The sequence below is a fragment of the Nerophis lumbriciformis genome, linkage group LG02 (assembly GCF_033978685.3).
Source record: "Nerophis lumbriciformis linkage group LG02, RoL_Nlum_v2.1, whole genome shotgun sequence".
Taxonomy (NCBI): domain Eukaryota; kingdom Metazoa; phylum Chordata; class Actinopteri; order Syngnathiformes; family Syngnathidae; genus Nerophis; species Nerophis lumbriciformis.
Genome location: NC_084549.2, coordinates 75,216,191 through 75,238,081, shown reverse-complemented (window position 1 = coordinate 75,238,081; position 21,891 = coordinate 75,216,191). Strand labels below are relative to the sequence as shown.

Sequence of the window (21,891 nt, the reverse complement as noted above, 5' to 3'; positions counted from 1 at the left end):
GTCTTATTTTAAAATGCAATAACTTTAGTTTATGTCCTCAAAATTCTACACACAATACCCCATAATGACAATGTGAAAATGTGTTTTATTTATTAAAAATACAAAAATCCCATGTAAATAATTATTGACAGACTTTGTTCAACACTTAGTTGATGCATCTTTGGCAGAAATTACACCTCAAGTCTTTTTGTACACCATGCCACAAAGTTGGCACACCTATCTTTGGACACTTTCAACCATTCCTCTTTGCAGCACCTCTCAAGCTCCATCAGGTTGCATGGGAAGTGTTGGTTTTCATCCAGGATGTCTCTGTACATTGCTGCATTCATCTTTCCCTCTATCCTGACTAGTATTCCAATCTCCCACCCCCACACCATGATGCTGCCACCAGCATGCTTCACTGTAGGGATGGTATTGGTGGTGATGAGCGGTGCCTGGTTTCCTCCAAACATTCACGTCCAAGACTTCAATCTTTGTCCCATCAGACCAGAGGATTTAGTTCCTCATGGTCTGAGAGTCTTTCAGGTGCATTTGGACTAAGAAATGGCTTCCGTCTGGTCACTCTACCATACTGGCCTGATTGGTGGATTGTCCTTCTGGAAGGTTCTCCTCTCTCCACAGAGTAACCATGGTCTTGGTCACCTCCCTGACTAGACTAAGATGAATGTACAGAGACATCCTGGATGAAAACTACATGGGAGACTGGTTTCTTATGAAGAAATGTGCTTCACTATACAAACTTGATGATTTACCAACTCTGCCGAGGAAGCGATTAAGTTCGTAAATAGAGGTTCCACTGTTTTCCTTCAAAAGGCTTGATTAAACCCCCAAAAAGAGCCGACTGATACATCAGCATCACCACAAGGGGGCATCCTCAGACCAGGCCTAAAAGGTATTAGCTGGAGTGTTCCTAACACAAGTATCTTCCTTCATCCAAGCTTGGAGTCCTTCCTGTACGGTTTCAACACGCTGTTCAAAGGTGATTTCCGTATCGCCACCAAAGACGAGTGGGTGTTTGCTGATCTGGACCTCCTGCAGAGGGTGGTGGCTCCTGCCGTCAGAATGAGCCTGAAGCTGCACCAGGTAGTCACCGTCTCCCGTCCTCTGGACTTGACCCTGTTGCACAAAGGAAGTCCAGCTGTCCAGTGTTGAGTCAGGCCTCTGCCTTCTTTAAGGACCACTTCACTTGTCTGGAGGAGACGGAGGAGGCGGCCATCTTGTATGAGACCATCACCAATTACCGCAGCAGCCTGGTCATTTGCCACGAGAGCGACCCGGCCTGGCGCAAGGCGGTGCTGTCCAGCCGCGACACTCTGCTGACGCTGCGACACATGGTGGACGACGGCACGGACGAGTACAAGATCATCATGCTGTACAAACGCCACCTCAGCTTCAAGGTCATCAAGGTAAGCAAGTTGTCCAGTCTTGGGAGGTTTAGCCTGGGGATGTTCCAAGTACTTTACTTCTGCAGATTAACAAGGAATGCATACGGGGCCTGTGGGCGGGCCAGCAACAAGAGCTGGTCTTCCTACGCAACCGCAACCCAGAGCGAGGCAGCATCCAGAACTCCAAGCAGGCTTTGAGGAACATGGTCAACTCCTCCTGCGACCAGCCGCTGGGCTACCCCATGTACGTGTGCCCAGCGGAGACCTCGGTCTGGGTTTTGACGTCTAACACTTGCTTACCTCCTGGCCAGGTACGTGTCGCCGCTGACAACGTCGTACGCGGGGACGCACCAAACGCTCCGCACCATCGGGGGAGGGGCTTCAAGCTTGGATGCCATTCGTTCGTGGCTGTGCTCCAAATGGCTGAGGTATCTTGTCTGGACACCTCAATTACTTTCTGCTATTCCACCTTCATAAAAGACAACACGTCACATGATCACAATATATTTGTACTTCTGCTTAGTAAAATACGCACATTACATCATATTTGATCCACAACAGCTACTTGTGTGATGGATCTGAGCATTTGCAAATATCAACTGATAGTGAAGACACCTTCAACTGTCATAATAGCATATATCTCCTGTCAGTCCACTGACTTAGTCCTCAGCTGTCAGGCTCCAAGTGGAAATATCCCCACCTATGTGACCTCAGAACACTCTCAGTAAATGTTCACATGACTACTGAACAGACTGAGCTAGAATCCACTTTGTTTGCTAAAAGATCATTTAATGACTCGTCCTGACAACTAATCTAATCTTTTTGACATAACTCATCACCTTTGACTCAGCAACTTAACCAGAAGAGATGATTATGTACTAACAACTTAACCAGAAGAGATGATTATGTACTAACAACTAAGTAGTAGAGATGATTATGTACTAACAACTTAAGTAGAAGAGATGATTATGTACAAACAACTAAGTAGAAGAGATGATTATGTACTAACAACTTAAGTAGAAGAGATGATTATGTACTAACAACTTAACCAGAAGAGATGATTATGTACTAACAACTTAAGTAGAAGAGATGATTATGTACTAACAACTAAGTAGAAGAGATGATTATGTACTAACAACTAATTAGAAGAGATGATTATGTACTAACAACTTAAGCAGAAGAGATGATTATGTACTAACAACTTAAGCAGAAGAGATGATTATGTACTAACAACTTAAGCAGAAGAGATGATTATGTACTAACAACTTAAGTAGAAGAGATGATTATGTACTAACAACTAAGTAGAAGAGATGATTATGTACTAACAACTAAGTAGAAGAGATGATTATGTACTAACAACTTAAGTAGAAGAGATGATTATGTACTAACAACTAAGTAGAAGAGATGATTATGTACTAACAACTTAATACCAACAACACATTAGCACAGGTGTAGCATTAGCATAACTAGCATGACAGCTGCTGTTAGAAATGGCCTAAATGACTACAAACGTAAATGAAGGCTCGGTAAGACAACATTATTTAGATAAACAACTTGTTGATGTTGTACTTACTCCAAGAAGACATTTCTATGAAGTGATGATGTTATTTTGTCATTTGTGTTGACACTTTGAACTTCATCCCGCCATTTTACTTCCTTCCCCTGCGAAGACCCCATAGGTGTCCACAGCGATGCCTGAGTTAAAAACAACAACAACAAAAGCCCCTTGATTGTAAAACTGTTTTATTTAGACCCTAAAAAGTAGAATGGCTAAATAGTGTTCTTTATTTAGGACATATTGCACATCATACTGTATGCTAAATAGTGTTCTTTATTTAGGACATATTGTACATCATACTGTATGCTAAATAGTGTTCTTTATTTAGGACATATTGCACATCATACTGTATGTGAATATGGAGTCATTTGAGGAGTGGCTAGCGGTATAAAATGAATGATGTTCCCTTTCTGACAGTACTGCAAACAACAATGGAGGACATTCAGTGTTCCAAAGTTGAGGCAACTCTTCCTTCACTTGTAACTAATGCAGTCTACTTGGCAGGAGTGAGGCTCCTCAGTTTAGCAAGCATGTGTGCCTTCCATGAAGAGATGTTAGACAAAGTGTTTCCCTCCTCCTGAGCACGTAAAGTGCAAGGAAAGAAAGAAGGTGACATGATGTACATGAAGTGCAAGGAAAGAAGGTGACATGATGTACATGAAGTGCAAGGAAAGAAGGTGACATGATGTACATGAAGTGCAAGGAAAGAAGGTGACATGATGTACATGAAGTGCAAGGAAAGAAAGAAGGTGACATGATGTACATGAAGTGCAAGGAAAGAAAGAAGGTGACATGATGTACATGAAGTGCAAGGAAAGAAAGTGACATGATGTACATGAAGTGCAAGGAAAGAAAGTGACATGATGTACATGAAGTGCAAGGAAAGGAAGAAGGTGACATGATGTACATGAAGTGCAAGGAAAGGAAGAAGGTGACATGATGTACATGAAGTGCAAGGAAAGGAAGAAGGTGACATGATGTACATGAAGTGCAAGGAAAGGAATAAGGTGACATGATGTACATGAAGTGCAAGGAAAGAAAGAAGGTGACATGATGTACATGAAGTGCAAGGAAAGAAAGAAGGTGACATGATGTACATGAAGTGCAAGGAAAGAAAGTGACATGATGTACATGAAGTGCAAGGAAAGAAAGAAGGTGACATGATGTACATGAAGTGCAAGGAAAGAAAGAAGGTGACATGATGTACATGAAGTGCAAGGAAAGAAAGAAGGTGACATGATGTACATGAAGTGCAAGGAAAGAAAGAAGGTGACATGATGTACATGAAGTGCAAGGAAAGAAAGAAAGTGACATGATGTACATGAAGTGCAAGGAAAGAAAGAAGGTGACATGACGTACATGAAGTGCAAGGGAAGAAAGAAGGTGACATGATGTACATGAAGTGCAAGGGAAGAAAGAAGGTGACATGATGTACATGAAGTGCAAGGAAAGAAAGAAGGTGACATGATGTACATGAAGTGCAAGGAAAGAAAGAAGGTGACATGATGTACATGAAGTGCAAGGAAAGGAAGAAGGTGACATGATGTACATGAAGTGCAAGGAAAGGAATAAGGTGACATGATGTACATGAAGTGCAAGGAAAGAAAGAAGGTGACATGATGTACATGAAGTGCAAGGAAAGAAAGAAGGTGACATGATGTACATGAAGTGCAAGGAAAGAAAGAAGGTGACATGATGTACATGAAGTGCAAGGAAAGAAAGAAGGTGACATGATGTACATGAAGTGCAAGGAAAGAAAGAAGGTGACATGATGTACATGAAGTGCAAGGAAAGAAAGAAGGTGACATGATGTACATGAAGTGCAAGGAAAGAACGAAGGTGACATGATGTACATGAAGTGCAAGGAAAGAAAGAAGGTGACATGATGTACATGAAGTGCAAGGAAAGAAAGAAGGTGACATGATGTACATGAAGTGCAAGGAAAGAAAGAAGGTGACATGATGTACATGAAGTGCAAGGAAAGAAAGAAGGTGACATGATGTACATTAGGTGCAAGGAAAGAAGGTGACATGATGTACATGAAGTGCAAGGAAAGAAAGAAGGTGACATGATGTACGTGAAGTGCAAGGAAAGAAAGAAGGTGACATGATGTACATGAAGTGCAAGGAAAGAAAGAAGGTGACATGATGTACATGAAGTGCAAGGAAAGAAAGAAGGTGACATGATGTACATGAAGTGCAAGGAAAGAAAGAAGGTGACATGATGTACATTAGGTGCAAGGAAAGAAGGTGACATGATGTACATGAAGTGCAAGGAAAGAAAGAAGGTGACATGATGTACATGAAGTGCAAGGAAAGAAAGAAGGTGACATGATGTACATTAGGTGCAAGGAAAGAAGGTGACATGATGTACATGAAGTGCAAGGAAAGAAAGAAGGTGACATGATGTACATGAAGTGCAAGGAAAGAAAGAAGGTGACATGATGTACATTAGGTGCAAGGAAAGAAGGTGACATGATGTACATGAAGTGCAAGGGAAGAAAGAAGGTGACATGATGTACGTGCATGGCAGGGTGCGCAAGGACAACATGACGAGCTGCAACAACATAGAGGAAGGTGAGTGCACCACAGGTGCTTCATCGTCTCTGAGTCAACAACGCCCGTCCTCCGTCACCTCCAACACCCTGAGTGTGCACCAGCAGAGGACCCGCAACACCCGCAGTCACCGCCACCACACTTCAGGTACACCACCCACCGCTGGTGTGTGATTGTGTACTGTGTGTGATTGTGTACTGTGTGTGTGTGATTGTGTACTGTGTGTGATTGTGTACTGTGTGATTGTGTACTGTGTGTGCGTGTGATTGTGTACTGTGTGTGTGTGTGTGTGTGTGTGTGTGTGTGTGTGTGTGTGATTGTGTACTGTGTTTGGTTGATTGTGTACTGCGTGTGTGTGATTGTGTACTGTGTTTGGTTGATTGTGTACTGTGTGTGTGTGATTGTGTACTGTGTGTGTGTGTGTGATTGTGTACTGTGTTTGGTTGATTGTGTACTGTGTGTGTGTGTGTGTGTGATTGTGTACTGTGTTTGGTTGATTGTGTACTGTGTGTGTGTGTGTGTGTGATTGTGTACTGTGTTTGGTTGATTGTGTACTGTGTGTGTGTGTGTGTACTGTGTGTGTGTGTGTGTGTGTGTGTGTGATTGTGTACTGTGTGTGTGTGTGTGTGTGTGTGTGTGTGTGATTGTGTACTGTGTGTGTGTGCAGGCAGGAGAGACCGCAGCAGGTCAGTGCAGCCACAGAGTCAGCGGGCGCCTGTCAGCAGCCAATCAGGAGCCATCCTGGACTCAGCATCCAATCACGGCCTGATCCAACGTCTGTCCAACAGCCAGCTGTCCTTCAACACATCCATCGCATCCATCTTCTCCCAGGTAGACAACACACCTTCTCTTACACTGTTGGATGATTATATACACCTTCTCTTACACTGTTGGATGATTATACACACCTTCTCTTACAGTGTTGGATGATTATATGCACCTTCTCTTACAGTGTTGGATGATTATACACACCTTCTCTTACAGTGTTGGATGATTATACACACCTTCTCTTACAGTGTTGGATGATTATACACACCTTCTCTTACAGTGTTGGATGATTATACACACCTTCTCTTACACTGTTGGATGATTATATGCACCTTCTCTTACAGTGTTGGATGATTATACACACCTTCTCTTACAGTGTTGGATGATTATATACACCTTCTCTTACAGTGTTGGATGATTATATACACCTTCTCTTACAGTGTTGGATGATTATACACACCTTCTCTTACAGTGTTGGATGATTATATACACCTTCTCTTACACTGTTGGATGGTTACATACACCTTCTCTTACAGTGTTGGATGATTATATACACCTTCTCTTACAGTGTTGGATGATTATATACACCTTCTCTTACAGTGTTGGATGATACAAACAGGTTGTGTTACAGTGTTGGATGATTATATACACCTTCTCTTACAGTGTTGGATGATACAAACAGGTTGTGTTACAGTGTTGGATGATTATATACACCTTCTCTTACAGTGTTGGATGGTTATATACACCTTCTCTTACAGTGTTGGATGATACAAACAGGTTGTGTTACAGTGTTGGATGATACAAACAGGTTGTGTTACAGTGTTGGATGATACAAACAGGTTGTGTTACAGTGTTGGATGATAAAAACAGGTTGTGTTACAGTGTTGGATGATAAAAACAGGTTGTGTTACAGTGTTGGATGATACAAACAGGTTGTGTTACAGTGTTGGATGATACAAACAGGTTGTGTTACAGTGTTGGATGATACAAACAGGTTGTGTTACAGTGTTGGATGATAAAAACAGGTTGTGTTACAGTGTTGGATGATACAAACAGGTTGTGTTACAGTGTTGGATGATACAAACAGGTTGTGTTACAGTGTTGGATGATACAAACAGGTTGTGTTACAGTGTTGGATGATACAAACAGGTTGTGTTACAGTGTTGGATGATACAAACAGGTTGTGTTACAGTGTTGGATGATAAATCAGGTTGTGTTACAGTGTTGGATGATACAAACAGGTTGTGTTACAGTGTTGGATGATAAATCAGGTTGTGTTACAGTGTTGGATGATACAAACAGGTTGTGTTACAGTGTTGGATGATAAATCAGGTTGTGTTACAGTGTTGGATGATACAAACAGGTTGTGTTGCAGTGTTGGATGATACAAACAGGTTGTGTTACAGTGTTGGATGATACAAACAGGTTGTGTTACAGTGTTGGATGATAAATCAGGTTGTGTTACAGTGTTGGATGATACAAACAGGTTGTGTTACAGTGTTGGATGATAAATCAGGTTGTGTTACAGTGTTGGATGATACAAACAGGATGTGTTGCAGTGTTGGATGATACAAACAGGTTGTGTTACAGTGTTGGATTATACAAACAGGTTGTGTTACAGTGTTGGATGATAAATCAGGTTGTGTTACAGTGTTGGATGATGCAAACAGGTTGTGTTGCAGTGTTGGATGATACAAACAGGTTGTGTTACAGTGTTGGATGATACAAACAGGTTGTGTTGCAGTGTTGGATGATAAAAACAGGTTGTGTTACAGTGTTGGATGATACAAACAGGTTGTGTTACAGTGTTGGATGATACAAACAGGTTGTCTTACAGTGTTGGATGATACAAACAGGTTGTGTTACAGTGTTGGATGATAAAAACAGGTTGTGTTACAGTGTTGGATGATACAAACAGGTTGTCTTACAGTGTTGGATGATACAAACAGGTTGTCTTACAGTGTTGGATGATACAAACAGGTTGTGTTACAGTGTTGGATGATACAAACAGGTTGTCTTACAGTGTTGGATGATACAAACAGGTTGTGTTACAGTGTTGGATGATACAAACAGGTTGTGTTACAGTGTTGGATGATACAAACAGGTTGTGTTGCAGTGTTGGATGATACAAACAGGTTGTGTTACAGTGTTGGATGATACAAACAGGTTGTGTTGCAGTGTTGGATGATACAAACAGGTTGTCTTACAGTGTTGGATGATACAAACAGGTTGTGTTACAGTGTTGGATGATAAAAACAGGTTGTGTTACAGTGTTGGATGATACAAACAGGTTGTCTTACAGTGTTGGATGATACAAACAGGTTGTCTTACAGTGTTGGATGATACAAACAGGTTGTGTTACAGTGTTGGATGATACAAACAGGTTGTCTTACAGTGTTGGATGATACAAACAGGTTGTGTTACAGTGTTGGATGATACAAACAGGTTGTGTTACAGTGTTGGATGATACAAACAGGTTGTGTTGCAGTGTTGGATGATACAAACAGGTTGTGTTTCAGGGTCCTCGTCAGGCAGCAGCAGGCGGGGTCACTTCTCAGGTCCAAGCAGCACCACATCCTTCCAGCCAGGTAACTAGTCAATGCAGCGCCAGAAACACCCGCCTACCTTCTGCCTACTTTCTGCCTACTTTCTGTCTACTTTCTGCCTACTTTCTGTCTACTTTCTGTCTACTTTGTCTACTTTCTGCCTACTTTTTGTCTACTTTCTGTCTACCTTCTGTCTACTTTCTGCCTACTTTCTGTCTACTTTCTGCTTACTTTCTGTCTACTTTCTGCCTACTTTCTGTCTACTTTCTGCCTACTTTCTGCTTACTTTCTGCCTACTTTCTGTCTACTTTCTGCCTACTTTCTGTCTACTTTCCGCCTACTTTCTGCCTAATTTCTGTCTACTTTCTGTCTACTTTCTGCCTACTTTCTGTCTACTTTCTGCCTACTTTCTGTCTACCTTCTGTCTACTTTCTGCCTACTTTCTGTCTACTTTCTGCCTACTTTCTGTCTACTTTCCGCCTACTTTCTGCCTACTTTCCGTCTACTTTCTGTCTACTTTCTGCCTACTTTCTGTCTACTTTCTGCCTACTTTCTGTCTACCTTCTGTCTACTTTCTGCCTACTTTCTGCCTACTTTCTGTCTACTTTCTGTCTACTTTCTGCCTACTTTCTGTCTACTTTCTGCCTACTTTCTGTCTACCTTCTGTCTACTTTCTGCCTACTTTCTGCCTACTTTCTGTCTACTTTCTGTCTACTTTCTACCTACCTTCTGTCTACTCTCTGCCTACTTTCTGTCTACTTTCTGCCTACTTTCTGTCTACCTTCTGTCTACTTTCTGCCTACTTTCTGTCTACTTTCTGTCTACTTTCTGTCTACTTTCTGTCTACTTTCTGCCTACTTTCTGTCTACTTTCTGCCTACTTTCTGTCTACCTTCTGTCTACTTTCTGCCTACTTTCTGCCTACTTTCTGTCTACTTTCTGTCTACTTTCTGCCTACTTTCTGTCTACTTTCTGCCTACTTTCTGTCTACCTTCTGTCTACTTTCTGCCTACTTTCTGCCTACTTTCTGTCTACTTTCTGTCTACTTTCTACCTACCTTCTGTCTACTCTCTGCCTACTTTCTGTCTACTTTCTGCCTACTTTCTGTCTACCTTCTGTCTACTTTCTGCCTACTTTCTGTCTACTTTCTGTCTACTTTCTGCCTACTTTCTGTCTACCTTCTGTCTACTTTCTGCCTACTTTCTGTCTACTTTCTGTCTACTTTCTGTCTACTTTCTACCTACCTTCTGTCTACTCTCTGCCTACTTTCTGTCTACTTTCTGCCTACTTTCTGCCTACCTTCTGCCTACCTTCCCAGGTGTCCTCGTCCTCGTCCACCCTCAGTCTGCTTTTTGGCAAGCGCAGCTTCTCCAGCGGTCTGGTGATCTCGGGGCTGTCGGCGGCTGAGGGGGGCAACACCACCGACACCCAGTCCTCCTCCAGCGTCAACATGGCCCTGGGGCCCTCACAGCGCTCAGGCAGCAGGGCCACGCAGGTAAAGGTTTCAGGTGTTCATTCTTCAATGAGGAGGTGTGTCCCAACACTTTTGTCCATACAAGGTAGCCATGCACAGGTCGATACTGAAATATCAAAACCGTTGATACCAGATCTTCAGCCTCCAGTATCAAACCTCCACTCCAAGTTACTTGAGTTCAGGGGCCACATGCGGGGCCACCTTTGTTCCACTGACGTCATACAACAACTGTTTTGTTCCACTGACATACAACAACTGTTTTGTTCCACTGACGTCATACAACAACTGTTTTGTTCCACTGACGTCATACAACAACTGTCTTGTTCCACTGACGTCATACAACAACTGTTTTGTTCCACTGACGTCATACAACAACTGTTTTGTTCCACTGACATCATACAACAACTGTTTTGTTCCACTGACGTCATACAACAACTGTCTTGTTCCACTGACGTCATACAACAACTGTTTTGTTCCACTGACGTCATACAACAACTGTCTTGTTCCACTGACGTCATACAACAACTGTTTTGTTCCACTGACATCATACAACAACTGTTTTGTTCCACTGACATCATACAACAACTGTTTTGTTCCACTGACATCATACAACAACTGTTTTGTTCCACTGACGTCATACAACAACTGTTTTGTTCCACTGACGTCATACAACAACTGTCTTGTTCCACTGACATCATACAACAACTGTTTTGTTCCACTGACGTCATACAACAACTGTTTTGTTCCACTGACGTCATACAACAACTGTTTTGTTCCACTGACGTCATACAACAACTGTTTTGTTCCACTGACGTCATACAACAACTGTTTTGTTCCACTGACATCATACAACAACTGTTTTGTTCCACTGACGTCATACAACAACTGTCTTGTTCCACTGACGTCATACAACAACTGTCTTCTTCCACTGACGTCATACAACAACTGTTTTGTTCCACTGACGTCATACAACAACTGTTTTGTTCCACTGACGTCATACAACAACTGTTTTGTTCCACTGACGTCATACAACAACTGTCTTGTTCCACTGACGTCATACAACAACTGTCTTGTTCCACTGACGTCATACAACAACTGTTTTGTTCCACTGACGTCATACAACAACTGTTTTGTTCCACTGACGTCATACAACAACTGTCTTGTTCCACTGACGTCATACAACAACTGTTTTGTTCCACTGACATCATACAACAACTGTTTTGTTCCACTGACGTCATACAACAACTGTTTTGTTCCACTGACATCATACAACAACTGTCTTGTTTCACTGATGTCATACAACAACTGTTTTGTTCCACTGACGTCATACAACAACTGTTTTGTTCCACTGACGTCATACAACAACTGTCTTGTTCCACTGACGTCATACAACAACTGTTTTGTTCCACTGACGTCATACAACAACTGTCTTGTTCCACTGACGTCATACAACAACTGTTTTGTTCCACTGACGTCATACAACAACTGTTTTGTTCCACTGACGTCATACAACAACTGTTTTGTTCCACTGACGTCATACAACAACTGTTTTGTTCCACTGACGTCATACAACAACTGTCTTGTTCCACTGATGTCATACAACAACTGTTTTGTTCCACTAACGTCATACAACAACTGTTTTGTTCCACTGACGTCATACAACAACTGTTTTGTTCCACTGACGTCATACAACAACTGTTTTGTTCCACTGACGTCATACAACAACTGTTTTGTTCCACTGACATCATACAACAACTGTTTTGTTCCACCGACGTCATACAACAACTGTCTTGTTCCACTGACGTCATACAACAACTGGCTGCTCGGTGGACACAATTTGATGGAGTTTTGTTTCAGTTTGTGAAGTAAAAAGCAGAGTAAATGTTCTACTGTCAGTCCAACAATGTGATGGACGAGCGGCTCTGCAATCACAAGTCAAGCAGATATTTTAGTGTTTCTTTGGATTTGGACAAAAACATCTTATATTTGTGGCAATATTGGATACTATTGAAGAGAGCGTATATTTTAGTCAAAAAGTACATTTAGTAATACAATATAAGGTACTTCTGTAGAAAGGAGATAAAGTTAACAAGTACTAACTACAACTGGGTTCTAGTAACACAGATATCAATATATTGTTCTATTAACACAGATATCAATATATTGTTCTAGTAACACAGATATCAATATATTGTTCTATTAACACATATATCAATATATTGTTCTATTAACACATATATCAATATATTGTTCTATTAACACAGATATCAATATATTGTTCTATTAACACAGATATCAATATATTGTTCTATTAACACATATATCAATATATTGTTCTATTAACACAGATATCAATATATTGTTCTATTAACACATATATTAATATATTGTTCTATTAACACATATATCAATATATTGTTCTATTAACACATATATTAATATATTGTTCTATTAACACATATATCAATATATTGTTCTATTAACACATATATTAATATATTGTTCTATTAACACATATATCAATATATTGTTCTATTAACACAGATATCAATATATTGTTCTATTAACACAGATATCAATATATTGTTCTATTAACACATATATCAATATATTGTTCTATTAACACATATATCAATATATTGTTCTATTAACACAGATATCAATATATTGTTCTATTAACACAGATATCAATATATTGTTCTATTAACACAGATATCAATATATTGTTCTATTAACACATATATCAATATATTGTTCTATTAACACAGATATCAATATATTGTTCTATTAACATAGATACCAATATATTGTTCTATTAACACAGATATCAATATATTGTTCTATTAACACATATATCAATATATTGTTCTATTAACACAGATATCAATATATTGTTCTATTAACACAGATATCAATATATTGTTCTATTAACACAGATATCAATATATTGTTCTATTAACACAGATATCAATATATTGTTCTATTAACACATATATCAATATATTGTTCTATTAACACAGATATCAATATATTGTTCTATTAACACAGATATCAATATATTGTTCTATTAACACATATATCAATATATTGTTCTATTAACACAGATATCAATATATTGTTCTATTAACATAGATACCAATATATTGTTCTATTAACACAGATATCAATATATTGTTCTATTAACACAGATATCAATATATTGTTCTATTAACACATATATCAATATATTGTTCTATTAACACAGATATCAATATATTGTTCTATTAACACATATATCAACATATTGTTCTATTAACACAGATATCAATATATTGTTCTATTATCACAGATATCAATATATTGTTCTATTAACACATATATCAATATATTGTTCTATTAACACAGATATCAATATATTGTTCTATTAACACAGATATCAATATATTGTTCTATTAACACAGATATCAATATATTGTTCTATTAACACATATATCAATATATTGTTCTATTAACACAGATATCAATATATTGTTCTATTAACACATATATCAATATATTGTTCTATTAACACAGATATCAATATATTGTTCTATTAACACATATATCAATATATTGTTCTATTAACGCAGATATCAATATATTGTTCTATTAACACATATATCAATATATTGTTCTATTAACACAGATATCAATATATTGTTCTATTAACACAGATATCAATATATTGTTCTATTAACACAGATATCAATATATTGTTCTATTAACACATATATTAATATATTGTTCTATTAACACAGATATCAATATATTGTTCTATTAACACATATATCAATATATTGTTCTATTAACACAGATATCAATATATTGTTCTATTAACACATATATTAATATATTGTTCTATTAACACATATATCAATATATTGTTCTATTAACACATATATTAATATATTGTTCTATTAACACATATATCAATATATTGTTCTATTAACACATATATTAATATATTGTTCTATTAACACATATATCAATATATTGTTCTATTAACACAGATATCAATATATTGTTCTATTAACACAGATATCAATATATTGTTCTATTAACACATATATCAATATATTGTTCTATTAACACATATATCAATATATTGTTCTATTAACACAGATATCAATATATTGTTCTATTAACACATATATCAACATATTGTTCTATTAACACAGATATCAATATATTGTTCTATTATCACAGATATCAATATATTGTTCTATTAACACATATATCAATATATTGTTCTATTAACACAGATATCAATATATTGTTCTATTAACACAGATATCAATATATTGTTCTATTAACACAGATATCAATATATTGTTCTATTAACACATATATCAATATATTGTTCTATTAACACAGATATCAATATATTGTTCTATTAACACATATATCAATATATTGTTCTATTAACACAGATATCAATATATTGTTCTATTAACACATATATCAATATATTGTTCTATTAACGCAGATATCAATATATTGTTCTATTAACACATATATCAATATATTGTTCTATTAACACAGATATCAATATATTGTTCTATTAACACAGATATCAATATATTGTTCTATTAACACAGATATCAATATATTGTTCTATTAACACATATATTAATATATTGTTCTATTAACACAGATATCAATATATTGTTCTATTAACACATATATCAATATATTGTTCTATTAACACAGATATCAATATATTGTTCTATTAACACATATATTAATATATTGTTCTATTAACACATATATCAATATATTGTTCTATTAACACATATATTAATATATTGTTCTATTAACACATATATCAATATATTGTTCTATTAACACATATATTAATATATTGTTCTATTAACACATATATCAATATATTGTTCTATTAACACAGATATCAATATATTGTTCTATTAACACAGATATCAATATATTGTTCTATTAACACATATATCAATATATTGTTCTATTAACACATATATCAATATATTGTTCTATTAACACAGATATCAATATATTGTTCTATTAACACAGATATCAATATATTGTTCTATTAACACAGATATCAATATATTGTTCTATTAACACATATATCAATATATTGTTCTATTAACACAGATATCAATATATTGTTCTATTAACATAGATACCAATATATTGTTCTATTAACACAGATATCAATATATTGTTCTATTAACACAGATATCAATATATTGTTCTATTAACACATATATCAATATATTGTTCTATTAACACATATATCAATATATTGTTCTATTAACACAGATATCAATATATTGTTCTATTAACACAGATATCAATATATTGTTCTATTAACACAGATATCAATATATTGTTCTATTAACACATATATCAACATATTGTTCTATTAACACAGATATCAATATATTGTTCTATTAACACAGATATCAATATATTGTTCTATTAACACATATATCAATATATTGTTCTATTAACACAGATATCAATATATTGTTCTATTAACACAGATATCAATATATTGTTCTATTAACACATATATCAATATATTGTTCTATTAACACATATATCAATATATTGTTCTATTAACACATATATCAATATATTGTTCTATTAACACAGATATCAATATATTGTTCTATTAACACAGATATCAATATATTGTTCTATTAACACAGATATCAATATATTGTTCTATTAACACATATATCAATATATTGTTCTATTAACACATATATCAATATATTGTTCTATTAACACATATATCAATATATTGAGGCCAAAATAATCGCATTTTTTTTGCTGAAATACCATTCGAGGAACTCCTGTGACGTGTAAATGGGATAAAACAAACAACATGTTTACTTGACTCACTTCCTGGGTGTTGTTGGTAAGATTAGGACTATCAGTGCTAAATATTATTAACTTATCACTTTCCTCTAGCATTGAAAAAAGGTTATTCATCCTCTGCTCAAAAGACCTAACCTCCATCCTGACCTCATGCTAAACTACCGGCCGGTGTAGCACCTTCCCTTTATCTCCACATTTTTTTTACTGTAACGTATTATTTTGGGGTCTCCCTATGTCTAGCATTAAAATATTACACTCGCTACAAAATGTGACTGCTAGACTTTTGAGAAGAACAAGAAAGTTGAAACATATTACGTCTATACTGCTCACAAAATACATTCATGAAGTTTGCTTCTTTGATGAATTTATACTGAAAATGTGAGGGTGAAAAGTATACATACAGCAATGTTAATATTTGCTTACATGTCCCTTGGCAAGTTGACCTGCAATAAGGCGCTTTTGGTAGCCATCCACAAGCTTCTGCTTGACCACTTGACCACTAAATTGCTGCACTTCAGCTAAATGTGTTGACATGGACTTGTTTCTTCAGCATTGTCCACACCTTTAAGTCAGGACTTTGGGAAGGCCATTCTAAAACCTTCATTCTAGCCTGATTTAGCCATTCCTTTACCACTTTTGATGTCATTGTCCTGTTGGAACACCCAACTGCACCCAAGACCCAACCTCCGGGCTGATGACTTTAGCTTGTCCTGAACAATTTGGAGCTAATCCTCCTTTTTCATTGTCCCATTTAAAGCACACGTTCCATTGGCTCAGATCCCACATCTGCGGTCCCTTCCAAGGGTGGTCCCCACATCTGCGGTCCCTTCCAAGGGGGGTCCCCACATCTGTGGTCCCTTCCAAGGTTTCTCATTGTCATCCCATTGGGTTGAGTTTTTCCTTGCCCTGATGTGGGATCTGAGCCCAGGATGTTGTTGTGGCTTGTGCAACCCTTTGAGACGTTTGTGATAAAGGGCTATAGAAGTCAACTTTGATTGATACATTATTATTTCCAGGCGTGAGCAGGCCGTATAAATGAAATGGTGGGACAGTTTAGCATATTTGATGGTGGGAGTGCAATGCTAAGCTAAGCTGGACTCATAAGTGAGCTTCAAGCTGGTGTTGTCTCGAACTGAAGTCAGCCTTTCTCTTTCTGCTCATTAGTGGACGTCCGAGCCGTACGAGAGCATCGATGAAAGCCTTCCCAACAACGCCACCACTACTGCAGCTGCTGAGCAGTCATGTGACCACGGCCACAGCCAGGGATTGGACAAGACACCCCCGGAGGACGCAGAGTCAGCAACTGTTGACACCACCAATGAAAAGACCGTGTGAGGAATAAGGAAACCAAACCAATTGTTGCCACAGACGGAGACTGTAGGCCGCTTGAACTTTCATTCTTCACCACCAGGATGTTACCATGGAGACTGTAGGCCGCTTTGAACCTTTCATTCTTCACCACCAGGATGTTACCATGGAGACTGTAGGCCGCTTTGAACCTTTCATTCTTCACCACCAGGATGTTACCATGGAGACTGTAGGCCGTTCAAACTTTCAATCTTCATCACCAGGATGTTACCATGGAGACTGTAGGCCGTTCAAACTTTCAATCTTCATCACCAGGATGTTACCATGGAGACCTTAAGCCGCTTTGAACCTTTCATTCTTCACCACCAGGATGTTACTATGGAGACTGTAGGCCGATTCAAACTTTCAATCTTCACCGCCAGGATGTTACCATGGAGACTGTAGGCCGCATTTAACCTTTCATTCTTCACCACCAGGATGCTACCACAAAGACTGTAGGCCGCTTCAAACTTTCAATCTTCTCCACCAGGATGTTACCATGGAGACTGTAGGCCGATTTGAACCTTTCATTCTTCACCACCAGGATGCTACCACAAAGACTGTAGGCCACTTCAAACTTTCAATCTTCTCCACCAGGATGTTACCATGGAGACTGTAGTCCGTTTGAACCTTCCATTCTTCACCACCAGGATGTTACCATGGAGACTGTAGGCCACTTCAAACTTTCAATCTTCATCACCAGGATGTTACCATGGAGACTGTAGGCCGCTTCACACTTTCATTCTTCATCACCAGGATGTTACCATGGAGACTGTAGGCTGCTTTGAACCTTTCATTCTTCACCACCAGGATGTTACCATGGAGACTGTAGGCCGTTCAAACTTTCAATCTTCATCACCAGGATGTTACCATGGAGACTGTAGGCCGTTCAAACTTTCAATCTTCATCACCAGGATGTTACCATGGAGACCTTAAGCCGCTTTGAACCTTTCATTCTTCACCACCAGGATGTTACTATGGAGACTGTAGGCCGATTCAAACTTTCAATCTTCACCGCCAGGATGTTACCATGGAGACTGTAGGCCGCATTTAACCTTTCATTCTTCACCACCAGGATGCTACCACAAAGACTGTAGGCCGCTTCAAACTTTCAATCTTCTCCACCAGGATGTTACCATGGAGACTGTAGGCCGATTTGAACCTTTCATTCTTCACCACCAGGATGCTACCACAAAGACTGTAGGCCACTTCAAACTTTCAATCTTCTCCACCAGGATGTTACCATGGAGACTGTAGTCCGTTTGAACCTTCCATTCTTCACCACCAGGATGTTACCATGGAGACTGTAGGCCACTTCAAACTTTCAATCTTCATCACCAGGATGTTACCATGGAGACTGTAGGCCGCTTCACACTTTCATTCTTCATCACCAGGATGTTACCATGGAGACTGTAGGCTGCTTTGAACCTTTCATTCTTCACCACCAGGATGTTACCATGGAGACTTTAAGCCGCTTTGAACCTTTCATTCTTCACCACCAGGATGCTACCACAAAGACTGTAGGCCGCTTTGAACTTTCAATCTTCACCACCAGGATGTTACCATGGAGACTGTAGGCCGCTTCAAACCAGGATGTTAGCCCATCTTGTCAGCATGTTCGTTCTTCTCGTTCTCAGAATGTAAATCCTCACGGAGGACATTAAAAATGTTTTCTCACAAGTTGGTACATGACACTACTTCCTGTTGCCTGTTGTTTTTATAACGTCCTTCAGAACCACAAGAAACACTTGTAAAAATAGTAGAAAAGCCAAAAGCAGTGAAGTTGTCAGGTTGTGTAAATGGTAAATAAAAAGAGAATACAACAAATCCTTTTCAACTTATATTCAATTGAATAGACTGCAAAGACAAGATATTTCATGTTCACACTGACAAACCTTGGTATTTTTTGCAAATACTCATGAAGTTAGAATTTAGTGGGTCCATGACCATGACTTCTGTTTTGTTTGATCAGCCGTTTTACTGCCGTGTTACAGACACTGATTGGAAACAATATTTCTGTGTAAATAAGTCATTTCACAAGGTATATATCTGACACTGTGCAACTAATATATGGAAAAGATGTTTTTCTTCTCAAATACAGTGGGTGTGGCTTACAGGCCGGAGCATTCTACAGTCCAGGAAATACGGTAGTTGGCTTTACCTTTCAGCGTAGCAGCTTTAAAATGTGAAGGAACAGGAATGAAGTAGCAAAAGAAATAGAAGAAGATAGTTGTTTATTGTCTGGAATACATCCTCATACAGTATCCATTGTAGCAAATGATTTCATGTCATTAGCAAAAAGCATGCTGTATAAAAAACACCCATTTGTCTCCTACCTGCGTTAAAGCAACAAGGTGCGACCTTCAGGCATCGAAATCAATCAAGAGAAAAGTGATGCCTTTAGTCGCAGCGAGCGCCGCTTCCCTCAAGAAGCAGCAGGGAAATGCCGGCAGATAGTCGCTAATATATTGCACGCCTCACGTCACCCACAGCTCCCCAGAAATAAATGCCAGGGCTCTCCAGGTCTCGGACAAACTCGTCAAAAAAGAGGCACCGGAATACGAAGGTGGAATCTGGCGCTCGCCACGGAAACACGGGAGTTACATCAGCAACATCTCAAAAAGCTCCATGAAGAAGGTTCATGTTTTGAACAGATGAATAAAAAGACTTTGACGACACGAGCGCATCAACACGCTGACTACGTGTGTTGGCTACATGACAAATGTCACACACTTTGGGACTATTCACCTAAAATTGGGAACAAAATATGTTTTGGTCACAACTTTTAAAACTCTCTGAAATGAGTTCAGTGGACTATCACAACTAGATGCGTGTGAATGTAGTTTCAATGTTGGAATGCTTTCAATGTTCAAGACTTTGAACTTCCAGGAAAACCGGAATTTGTTTTGGAAGTTGGGAAAGTGTTAGTTTGAATGTCCAGGATGAGTGGAATGTGTTGATGTTGGAATGCTTTCAATAGCTGGAAAAATGTGGGAATTGTGCAACTTGGAAAAAAGTCCCATTCATTTCAATGGGAGCTTCCTGGAAATTTGGGATATTTGGGAAAAGCGAGATTTTATTAAAAAAAAATGATTAGGAGCATGAATGTCCTGAATGAGCTGAATTGGTTGGTGTTGGAATTGTTTCAATCGGTCAAGAAATGTTGAAGTAGTAACAGTTTTTTAATTGAAAAATGGTATTACGGAATTTCATGAAAACTGGGAAATGTTCAAGTTCTTAAACCAACTGAGTTTTTTTGTCCCGACTAAGAGGAATGTTTTGACGGTGGAACGCTTGACATGGGTTGAAAAATATGAAAGGAGTCATCGCACTAAAAAAGGTTGGGAATAAGGTCAGAAAAAAACAGGAATTCCTGGAAATGTGTTGAACGTGGAAAAATGGTTATTGGAATTTCCAGGATGAATTGAATGTGTTGAAGGTGGAATGGTTTGAATCGGTTGAAAAATGTGGGAATTGTGGACGTTTGAAAAATGTATAATTCATTTTGAATGGGGAAAATGTCCTTAAAAACTGGGAATTCTAGGAAATCTGGGAATTTGTTTTAATTTGTTGAAAGAGAGCACACAATTCCTGAACAGACTGAATATTTTGAAGTTGGAACGATTGGAATCGGATAAAAAAATGTGGGAGTTGTGGAACTTTGAAAAATGTGCCATTCTTTTCAATGGGAATTTCATGGAAATTTGGGAAAACCGGGAATTTTTTTGAAAGTGCTAAAAATGTGAATGTTTTGAATGAGTTGGTGTTGGAATTTTTCAAATCGGTCGAGCAATGTTGGATTAGTAACATTTTTAATTGAGAAATGGTATTAAGGAATTCCTGGAATTTCGGGAAAAACGGGAATTTTTCCAGTTCAAAAAACAACTTACTTTTTTTTTGTCCTGATCAAGAAGAATGTTTTGACGGTGGAAAGCTTGAAGTGGGTTGAAAAATGTGGAAGGAGTAGTGGACAGAAAAATGGGTTTGAAAAAAACGGGAATTCCTGGAATTTTTTTGAACTTGAAAAAAATGCTAGTTTGAATGTCCAGGATGAGTGGAATGTGTGGAATGCTTTGAATCCGTCGTAAAATGTGGAAATGGTGGAAAAATGGCCAATTCATTTGGAATGGGAAAAATGTCCCGGAAAACTGGGAAATCTGAGAAGTGTTGGAATGTTGTCAAGGGAAAGTCTTATTGTGTGAACGTTTGAAGCATTCCCACAATAAAAGTCTTTTTCACGAGCACATTGACATCCTGGACTGATGCTGACTACTAAACAATGTCCAAAGTTGAACATTCACGGCATTTTAAACAAAATAACTTCTTTTTCTCACTTTTCTATTCCACACATTTGAAAAGTGCCTCTAAGTATCTGGATG

General features: G+C 38.1%; 2 protein-coding genes across 3 annotated transcripts in view; one reads left to right on the top strand and one right to left on the bottom strand.

The window, feature by feature from the left end:
- Positions 1 to 17,870, top strand: part of pcnx2 (pecanex 2) — a 40,488-nt gene extending 22,618 nt beyond the window's left edge. The window contains exons 32-40 of the mRNA XM_061968765.1: positions 939 to 1,083; positions 1,176 to 1,406; positions 1,472 to 1,629; positions 1,697 to 1,813; positions 5,476 to 5,645; positions 6,166 to 6,329; positions 8,786 to 8,854; positions 10,130 to 10,306; positions 17,330 to 17,870. Coding sequence (XP_061824749.1) covers positions 939 to 1,083; positions 1,176 to 1,406; positions 1,472 to 1,629; positions 1,697 to 1,813; positions 5,476 to 5,645; positions 6,166 to 6,329; positions 8,786 to 8,854; positions 10,130 to 10,306; positions 17,330 to 17,500 — 1,402 coding nt within the window. The 3' untranslated portion in view covers positions 17,501 to 17,870. The remainder of the gene's footprint in view (positions 1 to 938; positions 1,084 to 1,175; positions 1,407 to 1,471; positions 1,630 to 1,696; positions 1,814 to 5,475; positions 5,646 to 6,165; positions 6,330 to 8,785; positions 8,855 to 10,129; positions 10,307 to 17,329) is intronic.
- Positions 1 to 21,891, bottom strand: part of rgs17 (regulator of G protein signaling 17) — a 66,265-nt gene that overhangs the window by 9,548 nt on the left and 34,826 nt on the right. Inside the window, exons 7-8 of one of the 2 annotated variants that reach the window (XR_009816022.1) lie at positions 2,959 to 3,080; positions 1,686 to 1,854 (exon numbers count right to left, since the gene is read on the bottom strand). The exons of the other annotated variant lie outside the window; for it this stretch is intronic. The gene's annotated coding sequence lies outside the window, so the exon portion shown is untranslated. The remainder of the gene's footprint in view (positions 1 to 1,685; positions 1,855 to 2,958; positions 3,081 to 21,891) is intronic. 2 annotated transcript variants of the gene reach the window in all.